This window comes from Hyla sarda, chromosome 2 (genome assembly GCF_029499605.1).
Source record: "Hyla sarda isolate aHylSar1 chromosome 2, aHylSar1.hap1, whole genome shotgun sequence".
In the NCBI taxonomy this organism is placed as follows: Eukaryota; Metazoa; Chordata; class Amphibia; order Anura; family Hylidae; genus Hyla; species Hyla sarda.
The window spans coordinates 164,053,009-164,069,721 of NC_079190.1; the positions used below are offsets into that span (position 1 = coordinate 164,053,009).

The following is a 16,713-nucleotide window of genomic DNA, read 5'->3' on the forward strand; positions in this document are numbered from 1 at the left end:
TCTTTTTTTTTATACATTGCACCTTTCCTGCACCATGATCTCTGCAGAACACTACTTAGTAAGTGGGCAGAGAGCATCAGCACCTATCTAGTGGGAAGATGAATGGTGTTTTCTATTTACCCATTTAAATAAACAGAGCAGAATTCCTGGGGTGAGTGTGTAAGGGCAGCTCATAGAGAGGTTGGTGCGTGGAGTAGAACTTTCTATTCTGCTCCTTTCTTTAAGAACAGTCCTGGGTGCCTGGGCCACAAAGCCTCATGATTTAATGAGGAACAGAAACAAAATGTCTGATTGTTGCCATTTGAAGCTTCATTCGAGGCCTCTGGCAGCACAAGCTGATCCGGTGCAGCTTCAATACCCCTGGCCCTGAATATAAGAGTACACACTGAATAGGGGACAATGGCTGCTTGTTATGTTTATTTACCCTCACTACAAGCTGGGTTAACCTCTCCAAAACAGCTTGGCTAAGCCAGTTAACAAGACGGAGCATATGACCTGTGGTGGTATCTCCAGTGTCATGTAAATGTGGCTGCACAGGGCCATCCTGCACAAGTTTATGGCAGTTCAGCCCTTGTCATCCTCACTTACATTTTTATAGGAAACAGGATAAATGGCGGTGCCCAGAAGAAAGTCAGGGCTAAAAGCTATTGGAGGTGACATTTATTGTAATTAATGACATACATATACAGAAAAGAAATGTATCACGATCATTCTGTATCAATGGCTTCCACTGTTCTTCTTAACATTTCTCAAGTCTCCCTCCGTCCTCTAAGACAAGTGCTGTATGGAGTGGACTCCTGGCGAGAGCTTCATTTAACAGATGATTCGTTCTTGATGGCTGTGGCAAGCGTAACAATGTTCTGTGCCTGCTTAAGCAAGGGCATGTCTATCATACTCCCATGGAAAGTGAATGCCCCCTGCAACACATCAAAGGAACAAGACCACAAATCAGGCCTTAATATGTCTCTTTCTATATAAACAACAGCAGCAGCCATCAGGTGATCACCACATCCAGCTACCACTACACACATCTCACAGTCATTGCAAACACATAACATCAGGTACATGGAAGCTAGGTCAGCGATACTGTACCCACAGATCAGCAGGAGCAGACATGTCTTACAATAATACGACCTTGAGCGGTTATGTCACAACCAGTCCCAGCATACCTTGCTAACCGCAAAATAAAAAGCCACAGAAATATACTGATATACAAAGCCTTCACACGGTCAGTACGTATGCTCTAAGGGTATGTGTACACAATATTTTTGAGCCACATTTTATGGCTCAAAAAATTGTTTGTTTAAAAAAATAAAAAATAAACTAGTTAAAAAAAATAAATAAACACCAGAACATTTTAGGCCTTCTTTACATTTTTATTTTTTGCATTTGGTCCTTTTTTGCCTTTTTATTAATACTGCCGCCACCCTGTTTTTCCTTTGTTTTTCTAAGCCCTTTTTAGACTGGTGTAAAAGCTATTGCTCCAAAACAGCTTTTTTTTTATTTTTTATTTTTTTACTGGAAATCATGGTGCGTTTCAGCCCAAAACACATCCCAACTTATTTGACAAAATAGGATGTTATTTACCATGTAAATGACCGAAAAAAGCCCTGGCACTCAATTTTATGGTTATTTAGCTGTATAATGTATGTTTTATGGATCATAAAATGGGCAAACAACATAGTGTGCACATAGCCTTAATATCTGAAACATCACAATAAAGCTAAATCTGTTAAATTACAAATTAGGCTTTGCTACTATTGTATATAAACATTATTGGCTCACTGAGATGTTAGTATTAGCACGGTGGATTTATGCTTACTGAGGCTCGTTATTTTTGTTGTTGGTTACATTAAAATTGTCCACTTAGAATGAAAATACAAGAAAGTATAAGTATTTTTTAAATGTAATGCAGCAATGAAAAGGTGCCAAAAGCATTTAAAAGCTAAAAAAAAGGAATCGCCCACAAGGACTAATATAACATACAGCTCAACAGCAAACTAACAGCAAGTCCAGCAGATAACAATAGCACTGGTAAAGATGAAGGCAACACAAAAGGACAAGATAGGAGAGAGGAGTCAGAGTTAAACCCAGGCACTATTTACATCCCTGAGTTCCCGTATGAAAACAAATGCATCAACCTTATTATTAAGAGAAGCAGTGAGATATTTAAGGGATCTAATTTTAAAGATTTTGGCTAGAAGATTGGAAAGCAAAGGCAAAGCCTGCTTCTTCCTCCAGAACTTCCAGCCAAGAGCATATGTTCAAGAAGTTTTGTGCTCTTCTTACATGGTTGTAAAATTGAAAAGATACACCACTTTGTCAAGAGGGACAGTCCCCCCCCCCCCAGAACATTCATACATAACTGTCCAGCTTCTACCCAAAACCACCCAATAACCCGGCATGACTAAAAAGGAACAGAAAACCAGGGTTGTGTTAAAGCAGCATTATGTTTGTATAAAGGTTCAGATGTGTGATACCTTCCCATTTAAAACTTGTATCAAGTTTCCTTATATGAGGTGCGAATAGAAGCCTTAAAAAGGCCCTCTCTCATCCCCCATTTATCCAATAAGATCCAGGTACCTAACACACTTTCCCAACAAGTGACATATTTATGTGTAACACCAGCACCACCAATGGGAGTATTAAGCAGGGAGACGATAGCAGATAAAAGGCCCTGAGTTGAAGATTCTTAGAGCAATTCAAACCAATAAGGTGCCAAATTTAGGTGGTATGACGCGGTTGCATACAGTAAAAAAGCCCAGAAAAGGGGAAGTGATACTTTTCAACTAGATACTCAGAAAATAGCTCCCTTCGAAATGCGTTAACCACAACCACAAATCAAAACAGGCCTCAAGCAGACCAAGTATTAACCATCCCCAGGGATAAGCTAGTATGGAGTTCAGGATTAAGAAGAAAGGAAAGCATAGGAGAGAAACGAAAAGACAATCCAAACCTGGAAGCACAATAGTTCCATACATATTTGGAAAAGGCAATGGAACCCAAGAGAGGCCCAGGGGGCACAGGCAACACATTTCTGGAAAAGTCCCTTCTTCATGCAGTGGATAACCCTCGTTGTAACAGATTTTTCTTCCACATAAAAAATAAATACCCCCACCCCTTTTACCCCCAAAAACAAACCCAAGGGAAAACCACAATGTAAAACACCATATTCAAATTGCTAAAAAAATTATAAACAAAGGAATTAGGAATATGCCTACCTTTTAACTTCTTTACTATTCCTGGGCCTGGGTCCCTGCAACTTTCCATTGTTATTGTAAAGTGATAATGTATCAACATCATGCATTGCAACGTGACCATGGCTTTAAATGAGTGCAAGCATTACAGTTCCCACTTTAGCCAGCTACTGTCTTCCTTGGTCGCCTGGTGCTGGAAAGGTCCTTCACCCTACAGTGGAACTGCTGTAACAATATGTATATCATCCCATATATGGAGAATCTTACATAATTAAGTACACCCCTCACACTTTTGTAAATATTTTATAATATTTTTTTCATATGACAATACTAAAATGACTCTGACGTCAGAATTTTTTTTCATATGAAAAAAGAAAAGACACTCTGCTACAATGTAAAGTAGTAAATGCACAGACTGTGTAATAGTGTTTTATTTTGCTGTCCCCTCAAAATAACACACAGCCATTAATGTCTAAACATTGCAAACAAAAGTGAGGACAACCCTAAGTAGAAATGTCCAAATTGGGCCCAATTAGTCACTTTGCCATGTGACTCATTAGTGTTACAAGGTCTCAGACGTAAATGGGGAGCAGATAACTTAAATTTGGTGTTATTACTCTCACACTCTCTAATTCTAGTCACTGGAAATTCAACATGGCACCTCATGGCAAAGAAATCTCTGAGGAGCTGAAAAAAAAGAATTATTTATCTACATAGAGATAACATAGGCTATAAAAAGACTTCACAGAACAGGTTCCACTCAGAACAGGCTTTGACAGTGTCAGTCAAAGAAGCTGAGTGCACATACTTAGTGTCATATCCAGAGGGTGTCTTTGGGAAGTGCTGCCAGCATTGCTGCAGAGGTTGAAGGGCTGGGGGGGGGGGGGGTTTAGCCTGCCAGTGCTCAGACCATATGCTGCACAATGCATCAAATTGGTCTGCATGCCTGTGGTACCAGAAGGAAGCCCAAGAAAGCCTACAAGCTGTTTGCTGAAGACAAGCAGACTGAGGAGGTAGATTATTGTAACCATGTCCATGGTCTGTGGAGACCAAGAAAAAAAACTTATTTGGTTCAGATGGTGTCAAGCTGGTGGTTTCCCAGCAACCAGGCGAGGAGTAGAAAGACAAGTGTGTCACGCATGGCAGTGGAAGTGTCATGGTCTGGGGCAGCATGAGTGCTGCTGGCACTGGGGAGATATAGTTAATTGAGGGATTCATGAATGCCAACATGTACAGTGACATACTGAAGCAGAGCATGATCACCTCCCTTCAGAGACTGGGCTGTAGGGCAGTATTCTAACATGATAACCCCAAACCCACCTCTAAGACGACTACTGTCTTGCTAAGGAAGAGGAGGAAACAGGTGATGGACTGGCCAAGCATGTCTCCAGACCTAAATTCTAGTGAGCATCTGTGGGGCAACCTCAAACAGAACGCAAGGCCTCTAACATCCTCTAGCTCTTTGATGTTGTCATGGAAGAGTGGAAGACGACTCCAGTGGCAACATGTGAAGCTCATCATGGTGGCCACACAAAATATTTACACAATCTGGACATTTTCAGTTTTGTTGCTAAGGTTTAGATATTAATGGCTGTGTGTTATGGGATTTTGAGAGGACAGCAAAATAAAAAAAAGTTGCACTCACGAAGGTAAGATACTGTGTGCATCTCCTCACAAAACATCAATTTGTCAAATGGAACATAGGACATTATATACATGCACAGTATATTGGGTGTTGCTAGTTCCGACACTTTTAGGCTGGGTCCACATGTGATATATTTGCTGCAGATTTTACACAACATATTTTTGTATGGAAAATTTGCAGCATTTACAGAAGCAGCTAAGTAAACTTCCAAAATCTCATCTACAAAATGTGAAAAAATCTGCATAACATCTGTGCCCTGATTTTCCCCATGTATTTCTATAGGGTAGTAAAAATCCACAAAAAAGATGTAGCTGTTGCAGGTTTTCTTGCAGAAAAGCTGTGGTTGCAGCAAAGTCCTGAGTATTTTAAATACATTGATTTAAGGAATAAATAAATAAAAAGTTGCATATTTTCTGCACATGTGCAAGGGAAAACTGCACCAAATCCATACCAATACCTGCTTGATTTGATGCTGTTTGGCCACTGCAGATATCAACGCCTACATTTGGCAGCATTTCTATCTTTTAGTAAAGTAGTCTTAATAGAGAAGACTGTACACTGTATACCATTAATTTCAAACCAGCTGGAGTCACACTGGTTGGGAAACACTGCTATATACAATTATTAATTTGATATATATATATTAGAAAAAAATCCGGTTAGAATATAGACATTCATCAGAATTGACATTTTGACGACAAAACCATGTAAATATGTATGCAGACTATACGCATGTAACTATATATGTACCATGACAATTAAAGGGACTGCCAGGATTAGTTACATATTCCCAATAATATTCTTGCTATTCGCCTAATGTATGTGTATGGCTTAGTCCCAGAAAATCTATGGCAAACAATATTTAAGCACTAGAAGCCTAGTAAGGTTTTGGGATGAAGATGCAGGGGAGCATATGTTTTCTTGTGATAACCGCCTCTGATCCGTCTTTCTGTATTTTTTTCATTGCCATTACATAAAGCCAGCTAGTGAACAGGCTTAAAGCATTCTAAAATCTCTTTAACTGTCATTGTAGAAGATATACCCATATTCTTGATACAATGGAGGCTGCATCGTATTTCTTTTCAAAGTGCCTACTTAATGAATATATCTAAAAGCAACTGGTGTCAGTTGGGAGTTTAAAAAAAAAAAAATGGGGCCAAGTGATCTCCAATAATTCAATAAGTTCATGAATTTTCAGGTCAGAAGTATTTGACAAAAGAGAAAAAACATCTACATCCAGCAACTAGTTGTCAGGGACGACCACTAAAAATGAGCTGGCAGCAGTCCAGAGCTGACACTAAACTGAATCTATGAGAAAAGGGGAACAAAAATCATTCTGAGCATTTAACGTCTTCACTGCCAGAGGCAGGAAGCTCCTGAGAAGACACTGAAAATACATAATATAAACACCCACCTAAAGAGAGGCTACAAATCGATGTCTTCTAGCATCTTTCTAAATACATAGACAAATACATTTTAGGAGAAAAGAGACATAAGGTAGTAAAATCCCCAGACTTTTAAGTACACTTAAAAGAAGAAGATTATGTTGGCATCTCAAACCATTCATAACATACAATAACAAAGTAACATTGCTGCATATGATAACCACCTAAATTCTAGCCTGCAAGTAGTTGACCTGGTGCAAATCCGTTATCAGATTTAAGCTGTAGCCTGGTGAATCATGGTAATAAGTGACTGCCACATAGAGGCTGGCATCATTTGTAGAATATCATTTAAGCATGTTAGGAATATGCCAAATGGATAAGTGCCCTGCGACTTTCTGCATCATATTTGCAGAATCATAAATATGTATTCGCAAAGGGATTATTCATAGTGTATGTCAAAGAAAAGTATTTTTAAAACCCAAAACATCATAATGACACATGAAAAATGTAACACTAGCTTCTATATTTAGAGAGGTTATTAAGGATTTAGGATAGGCCATCAAGTCTTGATTGGTGTTTGAGCCCCAATAAACAGGCTGTGTTCCTCCTCACTATGGGCAAATCAGAAACTTTTCCTCTGGACAGGTTTTGATAAATCTCCCCCCCCCCCCCCTTATGTTCCTTTCAATGTATACAACAGCAAAGTGGTTTGTCTGTACAAGCGGCTGTACCTGGTACTAAATATATTTACTTGAATGGGACAAGCTGCGGTATCAGGCACAGACGCCTGTGTGGACGAGCATGTGTGGATTCAGGGCTTACAGAAGCCAGATTCTTCTACCGGCTGTCTTCTATTCAAGACAAGAGGTTGTCTTCATGTATAAACAAATACATGCATAAACAACTACAAATGGACTACAAATGGTTGTCTTCATGCATAAACAACTACATGCATAAACAACTACAAATGGACTGTAAAATCACCCCCCAAATGGAAACATAATACTTACATATGGGTCTAAATGTAAGCATGAACCATAGGCAAAGTCTGAGAGCATATTTATGTGAGTTTTACAGCTGATATATAATGTGAATATTATAACTCTGTAGAAGCAACGCCAAGAAACATATAAAATTTAAGCAAGAGCAATACCAAGAGACATATAAAAATATAAGCAAAAATAAAAATAGTATATATAATATAGATGGTAAATATTAAAGCATGAAAGCAGAAGCCATTTAAAAGTCCTTTTGATCATGTGTAAACTAGTAGGGCTGTTGAGTTAGGGAATGTCCATAGTAACGGTATCGTCCCTGGACATACCCAAGGCAACCATAAAGGAAATGTATTTATTTACACTAATGACTAAATGCAGAGAACCTAAAAAAAAGTACATACAGCCGCTCATATTGTACGCAAGCAACAACTGAAAACACCCCAGACTTGGTTAGAACAGTCTTACTATTCCTATAGGACAGGATATAACTTTATTACTTCAGCTTCAGTTCTCTATAGCAGTGGTTCTCAACCTTTTTTGCCTGAGGTTTATCAGCCCATTCCCCAAAAAATTGTACCCCCATATTAGAGACATTTTATAATGATTATAGTATAATTTATATGCTTTACTTTCCTCTATAACAGGCCCCCTGTTCCTCTCCCTATCTCCCCCGATTTACAGGTGACGTCTTCTCTAAAGGGAGTTGTTTACTTTTCTTTTTTTCTTTATCTGGCCTAGAACGCCATTAAGATTTCTCCCACAGAACCAGCCAAACAAACATTTTAGGCTCCTATTTGCAGTACAATACCAATCTATTTACAAACTCCCCATGTTTATTGTCACACACAGTAATAGTAACCGCTTTGCGTCCCCATAAAGTTGTTAGGCCCCCTCTGTGCCCCCAAGTATAGCTGTAGACCCCCAAACTGCACCATATATAGTTGTAGGCTACCCTACTCTCCCGCTTTGGAGCTCCACTGCTCCTCTGGTTTGGGGACCTATTGCTATGGCTCATAGCAGTAGGTCCCCAGTCTACAGAGGCAGAGGAGCAACAAAGCTGATGGTAGTAACTGTCCACAGCAGCCCAGTGCCCGCACTTCCCCTTTGCTGTCCTCCTGTTCTGCTCCTTGGTGCAGTAATGTCAGCCTACAATTTCTTTCAAAGTGGTCCAGACCAGTAACCAGTGGCTGCCATTACTAATTTTTTTTAAGTACCCCCTGGAGAACTGCTAAGTATCCCTGGGGGTACTTGTACCCCAGGTTAAGAACCACTGCTCTATAAAAACAGACATATGGAACTAATTTGTTCATCATGTCATCTACTAGTGATATTTCGGAATCAAACTAGCAACTGATAAATTGATTTTTATATCAGTTTTGGATGGATTTATATTTGCAACAATTTGTGTACATATGCAAAGTTGGGTATTGTTGAACCGATATCATTAAAAACATTATTTATAGATTGTTTAGGACAACAAAGTGATAGCTTAATATGCGTGCCATACATTAATTTTTAATGAACCATGTCTGTGTAGATTATATATTCATTGTATAAACAAAAGTATACAAGCTGCTGGTAGCATTTTAGTGACTCAAAAGGAAATACAGTCACATCAGTTTATGTGAAATGTAATAGATACATGAGAAAACATGTGATTCTGCACCACAATGAAAGGTTAATCGAGAGCTCAAAGTACTATTGAACTACTCTGGGATTTCAATTACCAAAAATCTAAAGTAAACCATTTGCATGGGTTATATGTCAATTTTATATGCATATTCACCATGAATGTCAATCCTCTACAATGAATAAAGTGGAATCATCTGTGAAAATCCACAACACTGTCACAGTGATTTTAGTCATGATATTTTTGTTTTTAATTTCTCGCCTTTGGAGAGGCATAAAATACTATTTTAATTTTTGCAGAACAAGTTGTACTTTTTAATTATATCTTAGATTTGACAATATATTGAAAAATATTATTTGTCAGGTGAAATGGCAAAAAACACCTTCATTGTTTGAGTTACAGACTTTTATTAGAACACAATTGTTCTGAATGGTAATATTCTCATTCATAACTTTTTTTTTTCTTTTTTCACACAAAGCTTTGTGAGAGTTTTTTTTTGCATAGCGCGCTGTATTTTTTATTGATACTGTTCTGGGATAGATGTCCCTTTTGATACCATTTTAAAGCATGTAGTTTGTGAGGCAAAATGACAAAAAACAGCAGTGTGTGGAGGTAACAATAGAATCATTTTTTTTCATATGACAAGTTGAAAAAAGAGTGTGTGTGTTAAATATGTATTATGTGTGTTTTATTGTGTTTATATAGCTTTTTCTTTTTACTTTTATAGATTTATTCTTTTAGCCCCACTAAGGGACCTGATAATGATCATTTCAACCTCATCTGAGTGTTAAATGGCTGGAATAAGAGTTATTTCTGATCCTCTGACAGTTTACAGCTGTATGAAGTAGGCTTAACTTAACTTTACTGATCCAGCACCACGCTTTCTGACAATATAACATAATAAAATGTCAGAAAGGGGTAAAAATCTGAATATCAGGTAAATTTCCATGTTAAAAATGTCATGCAGTTTGTGATTCTGTATTGGAAATTCATATCCACGTGTCTGGTACCATAATCTTCTGTAGTTTTTACTTGCCCAAATCCACTTGTAAAATCTGCAGCAAATCAGCCTTGTGTGGACTTCACCTTGCGTGAAACTCACGTGCAACAGATTTGTAGAAAAGATTTCTGTGGTCAGTTCGATTCAGGTGAATAGGGTTGTTTTGGTTGCAAGGATTTGGTTTTCTGCAAACCCAATCCAGATGACTGGGACAGTAAAAAAAAAATAAAAAAAATCAACAAATGTGTGTGCGAATTTACCCTTAGATAAAAAAAAACCAAATGCTTAAAAAAGGTGTACCAAAAACATTTCCAGCTCCCATTGACTTTATTATGAATGTTTAAAAGCATGTGGTTTAAAAAAAAAAAAAAAATAGCAACGAAAACCCGGCACTGAAAAGAAAGTGACCTGTCACATTTCAGATTTTTGCCTGTGTGAACATACCTTATGAGACATGGTGACTGTCACTGTCAAACAGACACTGTGACTGCCCAACCAAAAGAAGGCCAGAGGGCTACACTTATATAAACCACACTCCTGTGCTACAGAGGTTTCTGTAAGTAACGAATCAATGTCCACTTACACAAAAAAAGGTTCTCTGTCTTTTTATTATTTTTTAGCAGAAGCAAAAAATTTTTGCCATCTCATCAGTATTAATGTGTACAAGTACAAAGGTAAAACAATATGCATTTTTCTGGTCTTGGGTTGTGCAGAAGATAAAGGACTGTGAACTACTGATCATTTTAAACTGTAAGTTTATTTGGCTGCCTGTTGTATTAAAGGGACTGCCCTCCCTAACTTAATTGATTGATGTACAGGGCTTAGCGCTGGGAGTCAAGTAGAGAGGGATGGGGGAGGGCAGAGGTATGCATGCTGCAGCTCAGCACCACATTTATGACACTTTAACTTTATAGGATAACACAATTTTCTAACTTTGAAAACAGTCATCAGCCATTAGTTTTATCAGTTATCTGCTCATGTCTCCAGCCATGAGCATGATATAGAGCTGACAGATTCCCCAATGTGTGTGTGTGTGTGTGTGTGTGTATTTTCCAGTATCACGTCCAAACGGCTAAAGATATAAACATGAAACTTGTCTCACATGTTACTTATATGTCAACAACAAACATAGGATAGGTAATTTAACCCTTACTCACCCCCATTTGCCAGGGTCAGGGTTTTTGTTTAAAGTCCCATACAAGTCTATGGGAAATATATGTAACTGCATAACTTCAAAACGGCTGGAGATATTTCGATAATACTTGGTCACATGTTACTTATATGTCCACACAAAATATAGGATACGTAAATTAACTCTTAATTACCCCCATTTGTGAGGGTCGGGGTTTTTGTTTAAACTCCCATGCAAATCTATGGGAAATGTATGGAAATGAGGACAGCATATAAGAGATAAGAGGTCGGAATATGAGGACGGGATAGGAGGTCGAGATAGGAGGACGGGATATATGGGTACGGGATATATGGATACGGGATATGATGATGGGATATGGGTACGGGATATTAGGATGGGATATGAGGTCAAGATTGAAGGACAGGATAGGAAGTCGGGATATGAGGATGGGATATGTGGTCGGGATATGAGGACAGGATATGAGGACGGAATATGAGGTCGAGATAGGAGGTCGGGATATGAGGACGGGATAGGAGGTTGGGATATGAGGTCGAGATATGAGGATAGGATATGGGGTTGGGATATGAAAACAATATATGAGGATGGGATATGAAGTCAAAAGCTTCCTCCTTTGTTGATTTTCCTCCCCAACAAGGATTAAGAAGGAAAAAACGGGCAATGTCGGGTACCCAGCTAGTAGTATATATTTATTAAAGTTTTCATGAAAACATAAGACAAATGCAACAGTAAGACAAATGCACTCATAGTCACGAGGGTTACTGACAACAAATAGGCAGAACAAGACCGCTCATAGTAATGGTATGAAGCACCCATATAAGATGTGGTCATTCAGCATAACATCATGGCAGATAGGCAGGTAGCATGTAAGTATAGTAACAGGAGTACATTATCACAGCAAACCTAACTGGGAGAAAAAAACACGTATGGATAATGGAGGTCAAAAATGGAAGTAGAGGGTGCTTATGTGCAGCCAATAATAAAGGTATAAAAAGAAAGAGAAAAAAACGGGGAGTGCGTAGAAAAGACAGGGGAGAAATTAGGAGGGAGAGGGAGCAGGGGAGAAGAGAGGGACCGAGGAGAAGAGTCGAGAAGGGTACGTACCTCGGAGGATAGCAAGCACGGTTGGGACCCCTAGAGGCGGGCAGTCTGGCAATATGAGTTGGGCAACAAGCACGAGAAAGGTAAGAGGGAAGTAAGGAGGGTATCAAGGCACTAAATATAGGGATCTGTAGTCATCTGAGGAGAGAAAGTTGGTCCAAGATCCCCAGATCATGTGACGTTTCATTAAATGTTGTCTGGAGTCAGCAATTAGTTCCTCCATTCTGTGTATATGCGAGAGTTCCTGAACCCATGAGGAGAAGGAAGGGGGAGAGGCGGATTTCCACTGTCTCAGAATTACTGACCTTGCAGCCAAGAGCATAAATCTGATCAGGCAGGCGTTACTCTAGACATCTTATCCCCTATCCAAAGTATAGGGGATAAGATGTCTGATTGCGGGAGTCCCGCCACTAGGGACCCCGCAATCTCGGCTGCGGCACCCCAACTTAGCTCTGTGCCGGATTACTGGCGGTGCGGAGGCTCGTGATGTTACGGGCACGCCTCCTCATGACATCACAGACATGCCCCCTCAATGTAAGTCTGTGGGAGGGGGCATGCGTTCGTCATGCCCCCTCCCATAAACTTGCATTGAGGGGGGCGTGGCCGTGACATCATGAGCGGGGCATGCCCGTGACGTCAAGAGCCTCCGGCGCTGCACCCAGCACTCTAAACGAACGCCAGATGCAGCGGGGAGATCGCAGGGGGTCCCCAGCGCCTGGATCCCCGCGATCAGACACCTTATTTTCTATCCTTTGGATAGGGGATAAGATGTCTAGGGGCAGAGTACCCCTTTTGGGACCTAGTGGAATCTATCAACTCTGCCTGAACCTTAGGCAGCATGAAAGACAGTCAGGCACCCTAATTACAGTGATACATGATGTGTAATGTGTATGAGTAATCATAGCTGTACATTCAACCAGGAATGGGGCTTTGAGTCATCAGAGCAGTCCCTGGCCCTGATTAACAGATCTCTCCTTCTCTCCATACACGCCCATAGGCAGACATCTGTCAGTCAGGGCCAGGGACTGCCCAAATAATTGAAAGCCCATTCCTGGCTGTACATATTGATTGCTATGGTTACTTTGAAACTACACAGGTGTTTAGAGTCAATCATGTATCACTGTAATAAGGGTGCCTGACAGTCTTTCATGCTGCCCAATATTTTTTTGAGGGGGGGAGGAGTTAATACTTTTTCATGTTTTGAAGTGCCATGTCAAGCAAGCAGAGTGAGCAGGGCCTGTACAGGGCTTGCTTGACATGGCACTTCAAAACATGAAGGGAATATTGGGTATAGGTAGTTACTGTATAAACAAATTAAAATTGCTGTACAATAAAAACTTGTACAATAAAAAATATTGTTGTTTCTCCTTCTTTACTGCACTTTAGAATAATTTACTGTTTGTATCAGCTTTCCATTCTGGCTGATAAAACAGGTGAGACACACAGGTATTACTGGGCAGGATACAAAGCTTAGGTAAAACATGACCTAGATTCTATTGCAGTATTTATGATATCATCCTCCATCCACAGAAACAGGCGGCACTCAAGCCTGCAGAAATGAGCTTGATCAGAAAATCAGAGAGAGACGAACAGCTGTATTTCGGTATATTTGGCCCTCCAAGGGAACGTCAAAATTGTCCATTTGTCCTTTCACTAAACTCTGGAATTGATCAATTCAGATCAGTTTAATGGATGTGTATTGGTGAACAACTAGGAGAAAGTATTTATCACTAATATAGTAGTTTATCTGACTTCAGTTTGTATGTGCATTCAAAAGAAATAGCTATTTTGCTCTAAAGATATTTAGGGAATACTAAAAATTAAACTTGAATCAAATGCAATTATCCTAGAAGAGAATGTGCACAGCATTCTGTATTATAAAGCCCCATCTCCCAAATTCTCTTCCAGCAAGCCACAAGCATCCTACTGGGAGAACGCAGGTGTGCACAGTAGCTAATACATATTTTGGCTAGAAAAACTATTCACTCTAAAATTTAGCCAGAAAAGAATCAAACGTTGACCTAGATACATTCTGAGCAGTATAGATTTGATGACTTGCAACTACAGCAAAGGAAAAAATAAGTATTTTAAATACACTAAAACAAAAAAGAAAACTGTATTATAAATCATGTATTTATTATGTTTTACCTACATACTCCTTAATACACAAAAAGGAGTCAAAGACATAAGCACAAGCAAATAAAATATGGCCACATCCTTGTGTGCTGGTGGTCCAATAGTTCTATGTTACAAATTGGAGGGAATTTATCGTTGGTTTTACACAGCTTCTTTTGTGGTTAAAAAAAATCACTAATTTTTGCACAATATGTCAAAAAGTTGGTGATTTGTGCATTATGCATTTAGACTCATTCAAGAAAACAACTTGAGTCTAGTGTGGTATGGTTAGCTTTTTGCAGTGGTCGGGGTTTATTAACTAAACCCTTTTTTTTTTGCAATCACCTTTATACATTTTCAAATATACACCAGTCCAAACATGGCTTAGGCTTCTTTCACACTAGTGTTTTCAACTGGTAGGGGACGACCATTAGGAAGATAGCGGGAGAAAAATTTGTGCATGACACGTCTTTTTCTCCCGCTATCTTCGGTCACAATAACAGTAGTTATAACGGATGTTAGAGGAATCCCATTCAAGTGAACGGGATCCTCTTTGCCCGTTATGACTTCAGTTATGCTCTGTTATAATAACGGACGTTAAGGGAGGTCAAAGTGAAAAAAAAATTTAAAAGACCCCTTAACGTCCGTTTGTAACGGAGCAACTTTCCCAGTGTGAAAGAAGCCTTAGCTGCTAGGCATGTGTCTGTGCTCAAAATTTTGCAAATGTGTTTCTGCTCAAAAATGTATGAAATGCCTTGTGAACTTTTACTAAATTTGGTATACACATTAGCACCACACAAAATAAAGGTGGACAAAATTGTTTCACACACACAAACAATGATAAATTCCCCCCAATGGACGTGTATGAAAAGCAGGAAGTGTAAAGGCATGTTTACTGTTGGCACAACTTGATCACACTGGTAACTGGCCTGTGTAAAATGTACAAAGCTATATCTAACCAAAAGAGAAAATGTCTGTTACCAGAAATTAAGATATAGTATGCAATGAGTAGGTATTCTATAGAATGACTTAAACTTGAAGGCAATGCATAAAATAATCTGTACATATTTCTTAACCTGAACCGTACTAAATGAAAGGCTAAAATCATGCAACGTAAGCAGCTTATAATTTTTTGAGCCAAAAGCTATAGTTTCATGGCTCAAAAAATGGACACACAAACTCCCAAAAATGGAAAAACTTCCCCTAATACCCACACATATTACTTTCTCGCAACATCATTATTCCGGGGCTGGGCGCGAAGCACGGAGAAGAGGTCCACCTGGTGAAGATGGACAGCCCAGAACAACTATCCCTCCCCACCGGACGGTCCTGCAGCACAGATGGCCCGGACCAGCTCACCCGAATGTCCCGCCGAGTGGAGGGGAGTACAAAACTAAAGGGGGGAGGGGGGGCTGGATGATGACAAAGGCCCGGGCAGTGGACTTCAACCTGCGGACCTCCAGATGTTTCAAAACTACAACTCCCAGCATGCTCGGACAGGCTTGCTGGGAGTTGTAGTTATAAAACATCTGGAGGTCCGCAGGTTGAAGACCACTGAGTGCGGAGAGTTCACTCGAGTATAAGCCGAAAAATCGTGCTGAAAAACTCAGCTTATACTCGAGTATATATGGTAATAAAAAAACTAAGGAAATTATGTAAGGTCAGAATGAAATAGCATTTTGTTATATTTTTCCCCAAAATTCTAAATATTCTATACAATACATTAATTTTACATTATACTTTATAAAAACTTTATTGCAGAGCCATCTGTTAATGGCAGCTTTTAAGGACTTGAGCTGTTTGGAATGACATCCAAGATGTGTGTGGCCTGCTATATACAAGTCTAAGGAGGAGATAGTTACGTCTCTTGTAGATTTGCATGAAGTGGGTCACATTTATGCCAGGTCACTGCTGCACACACTTCCTACCTTGCTGTTTTTATGGGGAATAACCATGGACAGGGGTTCCTAAGTCTAATGACTGGTTGAGGGCCCATTTATTCTGTGGATAGCTGTGGATGCCCGATCTGACTCAGTTGAGGTAAACTTAAGAAACTGAGTAGCCTGCTGTGTTGAAGATCGCATCCTTTTGTCCAGGTCACAGTAAATGCAAAAGAACTTCAATAATGTAGACTGTATTTTAGGAGCAAAAAAGCTACCGAACTGACACACAAAAGAGGGGGAGATTTATCAAAACCTGTGCAAAGGAAAAGATGCCCAGTTGCCCATAGCAACCAATCAGATTGCTCCTTTCATTTTGCAAAGGTGTTTGCTTGTTAAAAATGAAAAAAGCAAGCTGATTGGTTGTTGTGGGCAACTTTTCCTCTGGACAGGTTTTAATAAATCACCCCCTGGGTGTTTAACAGTTCATAGTAACTGCAGAACCTAGTTTGACATGATCAAGTGTTGCCGATAGGTTGCCATAGCAGTCAGTTTACTGAAGACCCCCTAGTTCTGCTATTAATACATACTGTAATATGCTTTTATTAGCAA

The 16,713-nt window shown here is 39.5% G+C and overlaps 1 protein-coding gene across 1 annotated transcript in view; it reads right to left on the reverse strand.

The window, feature by feature from the left end:
• Positions 1–513: 513 nt before the first annotated feature.
• The window catches only part of CLYBL (citramalyl-CoA lyase), a 378,676-nt gene continuing 362,476 nt past the window's right edge, over positions 514–16,713 (reverse strand). Inside the window, 2 exon segments of the mRNA XM_056555694.1 lie at positions 514–826; positions 828–917. Coding sequence (XP_056411669.1) covers positions 740–826; positions 828–917 — 177 coding nt within the window. The 3' untranslated portion in view covers positions 514–739.